Source organism: Nicotiana tabacum, chromosome 22, assembly GCF_000715075.1.
Source record: "Nicotiana tabacum cultivar K326 chromosome 22, ASM71507v2, whole genome shotgun sequence".
In the NCBI taxonomy this organism is placed as follows: domain Eukaryota; kingdom Viridiplantae; phylum Streptophyta; class Magnoliopsida; order Solanales; family Solanaceae; genus Nicotiana; species Nicotiana tabacum.
The window spans coordinates 118,821,941-118,826,557 of record NC_134101.1 but is presented as its reverse complement, the minus strand read 5'-3'; the positions used below and the strand labels follow the sequence as shown (position 1 = coordinate 118,826,557).

Below are 4,617 nucleotides of genomic sequence, written 5' to 3'. Positions count from 1 at the left end.
TTGAACATAAATTTTAAGTTTGTGAGCGTAAACTTGAAATATTCCTCGAACACGTTTTTCATATTTTAAAATTTTTATTTCAAGTTTGAAGTTAAATAATGGTTCATATTGTAAAACAAACACTTATAAGTTTTCCAAAATTTATTCATTTACCAGTGTGAATATTTTAAAATTATCCTTTGTTATATTTTTTCATTAGTACCCTTAGCAAATCATTTCATATTTTGTGTTTAGCCTAGCGTAGACTAAAGAATTTCGAATTCAATTAGAATCTTGACACGATATAACTTCCCCTCTATATATTTAGATTATACTTCTTTAATTTTATATGAACTTCTTGTATACGCAATAATTCTAGTATATAAAATGCTTTATGTTGGAAGTGTAAGCTGATTGTATTTGTATATGTGACAGCTGGCTAGTTAGTTAATGAAGTGTCTATGGCTATTTATGTAAAGTAAGTTAGTTAGAGGTGTTAGTTAAAGATATTGTATATATACTTCACTCTGTACAGTACTAACGTTTTGCAGAAGAAATGAGAATCAGTTAGTTTTCTCTCCAAGTCTTCTTCTGTTCATATTCTCTCTCCAATCTCTCTTTACTCTGATAAAGTTGATATGGTATCAGAGCCTACTGCTTGAATCTAGATCGCAAATCGGTGTGACTGCTGAATTCAAGCTCAATTGCTTCAATTACACAAGCTCTACCTCTATAGTTGAAGCTCAACAATGGCGGAAGTTGATAATGAAGCTCCTGAGAAACTAAGTCACAATCATCCCCTGCTTTTGAACTCAAATGACAATTCTGGTGCAATCCTGATCTCGCTGCAACTGCGAGGTCCAGAAAACTACTCGGTGTGGAGTCGAGCAATGAGAATTGCTATTTTAGGTCGGAACAAGTTAGGGTTCATCGACGGTACCTGTAGGCGAGGAAAGTTTGGTCCAAATTTGGTAGATCTATGGAACAGATGCAACGCCATAGTGCTGTCATGGATAATGAATTGTGTATCGCCTGAATTATCGCCTGAATTACTTAGTGAAATTGTTTACTCCTCAAATACGAGTGCTGTGTGGAATGACCTAAAAGAGAGGTTTGATAAAGCTGATCTATCTAGAATTTTCCAGATCCATAAGAACATTGCTACAATTAATCAAGGTACTAGCTCGATCTCTTCTTATTTCTCAAAATTGAGACACCTGTGGGCAGAGTTTGATAGTCTAGCCCCAATTCCTGGATGTGACTGTGAGAAATCACGTGAATTTGTTGTGTTTATGAAAAGGCTGAAACTCTTACAGCTCTTTATGGGGCTAAATGAGTCTCATGAGCAAGCTAAAAGCCAACTGCTCATGATGATACCAGCTCCCTCTGTTAACAAGGCCTACTCTATGATGATGGAGAGGGAAAGCCAGAGGGCAATTGCACACACAAGTGTTCCTGTAAAGAATTCTGACTATCACTGCTTTTGTGTCTGCTAGAGGTGGTTTTCAACAAAGGCCAAAGAATAATTTTAACCTAGTTTGTGACTACTACAACTACAAGGGGCATACCAGAGAGAATTGTTTCAAATTAGTTGGTTACCCTGCTGATTTTAAGCATAAGAAGAAAGAAAATACATTTCCTACAGCTAACTTTGCAGGAAACACTGGTGATTCAGGAACACTAATGCCTATTAATGGAAGTCATGATGTATTTTCAGCAGCTAACTTTGCAGGTAATAACATTGGAGGAAATCATGGGGAGAGGAGTCAACCTCAACCTCATCTAGCAACTTCACCTTCCTCAGCACCATATTTTACTCCAGAATAGTATTAATAAATCCTACATATGCTTGGTAAAGTAAATGAAGAAGCTACAAGCTCTGCTAAATCAGCAACAACAGGTATATTTGCTTTCCTATCCAGTATAGTCGATGATAGGTGGATAATTGATACTGGAGCTACTAACCATTTGGTAGGAAGTTCTAAGCTGTTGACTAAATTAGACAAGGAGTCTAGTTTGAAAGGTGAGATGTGCATCTTCCAAATGGGAGTGTGGTATCAATATCAAATACATGAACATCTAGTATACTCAGAAATCAGGATATACAAAATGTGTTACACATTCCTGACTTCAAGTTTAACCTTTTGTCTGTATCAAAGTTGACAAAGGAACTGAAATGTTGTATGACATTTTTTCTTGATTTTTGCCTATTCCAGGACCTCTTCAGTGGGCAGGTGAGGGGGATTGGTAGAGAAGATTATGGACTGTACTATCTGAAGTCATCTCCAACTCATACATCACCACTTACTCAACCACAACTACAAGGGTTTGACAGTAAAGAAAAGTGCTACTCTATGTCTACTAATATACCATTATTTGTATGGCATAATAGACTAGGCCATGCTCCTTTAGATATGCTCAGAAAAATAGAGTTTTTGAAATATTGCAAACTAGACAAAAATCATCACTGTCTTGTATGTCCACTAGGGAAACAATCTAAACTTTCATTTCTTATTAGCACTACTAGTTCAAATAAGCCTTTTCAGCTTGTGCATGGAAATGTATGGGGTCCTTATAGAGTACCTAAACATGATGGGAAGAGATATTTTCTAATATTGGTGGATGATTTTTCTAGGTATACTTGGATTTTTTTGTTAAACAATAAAGCTGAAACTTTTGTCACTGTGAAGCAGTTTTTAGCTTTAGTGAAGAATATGTTCAATTCTAATGTTCAAACATTAAGAACATACAATGACTATGAGTTTTTTAATTCTCAGTTTGATGAGTTGATCAAAGAAAATGGCATTGTGCACCAAAGCTCTTGTGTTTATACACCTCAGCAAAATGGTGTAGTAAAGAGGAAACACATATCTATTCTAAATGTAGCTAGATCCTTAAGGTTTCAAGGAGTTGTGCCTCTGAAGTTTTGGGGAGAGTGTGTTGATACTGCTGTTTATCTGCTTAACAGGTTACCTTCTGCCACCCTACATTATAAATCTTCTTTTCAAATGCTGCACTCACACCCTCCTAACCTTGATCATTTAAAAACCTTTGATTATCTTGCCTATGCATCAAACCCCAATATCACTAATAAGATGTTACCTACAGCCATTCCTGCTGCCTTAATGGGGGTATTCCTCTACTCAAAAAGGATACAAACTTTATGATCTACATGGTAGATCATTCTTTGTAAGTAGAAATGTAGTGTTCAGAGAAGATTTGTTTCCTTTTAAACACTTTACTCCTTCTACTCTACCCTTATTTCTAGTGCTAGAGCCTATTCCTGACACTGACACTTCAAGGAACAGTCTCAATACCTCTCCCAATAGCACAACAACCTCCCAAACTATACAAAAGGAAGTGATCACAGAAAATCACTTGACTTCACCACATTCTATTAGTATAACCCCTTCACCTAGCAATACCATCTAAGGGTGTTTAACGGGTGGGTCGGGCCGGGCTGGATTGGGATTTTTTGTACCCGTACGGGTTATGGTCCGGGATGGTTACGGGTTGGGGCTTACCGGGTTTAACATGTTCGGGTTCATCCGGGTAAAAATTGAACCGTACAGGTTATGGGTTGAGGGTGTTGGGCCGGGTTTAGTGTATTTTTTTATTTTTTTTTATTTTGTATAACTATTGTAAGTTATATTAATATAAAGAATACAAGTAAGATGGAAAAAATTGCACTTATAAATTTCAAGTGCTACATTTATTTCAAAATTCAAACTTACAAATTGAAAGGTTTACGTTTAACAAGTAAAAAAGAGTAAATTTAAAGATTTTGCATTGCTTTAGTAAGTTCTTCATAATCAATATGAACTGAGTGACCTTCTTCTGGAGTGTTAAATTCGGATGGGTTACCATGTGTTAATATATCTCCAAGTTCCTCGTCTTCTGGGCTATCAACATCTTCACGTCCTTGATTTCTTCGTTCCGATCTAATCCAATCTCTGAAACATACTAAAACTTCCAAAGCATTGCTTCCCAATGAGTGACAGGTGTCTCCAAGTTGTTGTCTTGCTTGGCTAAATGTACTCTCTGATGCAACAGTTGAAATTGGCACATTCAGCACGTCCCGAGCCATAGCGAAAAGAACAGGAAATTGCTTTCCATTCTCATGCCACCATACAAACGGTGAAAATTCCTTTGTGCGGGGCTCTTTTTGCTTCCGCAAGTAGAATTGAAGTTCATCAATGTTCCTGCTACTGGTTTGAGTGTTAGAAAATGTAGAAAAAATATTAAAATTTTCAAGGCCTTCTTCATCATCCTCAGTAGCAGAAGTGGTACAGTGCATAGTGGGATTAACATTGCCTACACTACGAACAACATCATCAATTACATTTGCATAATAATTATATAATTATTATAAATATTCATTTAGCTTGTTCATACAAGTATATAAATCTGGGGTTTCAGTTGGTCCAATCTCCATATAAGTATATAAAGCATTCATTAATTGGTGACAATCAGACATCTTAATAGAAGGATTTAAAACAACACCAATTAAGTAAATCGGAGGAATTGGAAAGAAATATTTTTTGAATTTTGCTTGCATTTTTTCAACAACATCCCTATATTTTTCTTTCTTCTTAAATTCAAAGAGTAGAAAAGAAATTTCAGCTATATGTACTAAAG

General features: G+C 36.0%; 1 protein-coding gene across 1 annotated transcript; it reads left to right on the top strand.

Moving 5' to 3' along the window:
- The first annotated feature begins 728 nt into the window (after nt 1-728).
- On the top strand, nt 729-3,146 carry LOC142176037 (uncharacterized). The gene is made up of 5 exons (XM_075243077.1): nt 729-1,436; nt 1,540-1,711; nt 1,838-2,002; nt 2,196-2,213; nt 2,467-3,146. The coding sequence occupies exons 1-5, from the start codon at nt 729-731 to the stop codon at nt 3,144-3,146; spliced, it is 1,743 nt and encodes a 580-aa protein (XP_075099178.1).
- The last annotated feature ends 1,471 nt before the right edge of the window (nt 3,147-4,617 follow it).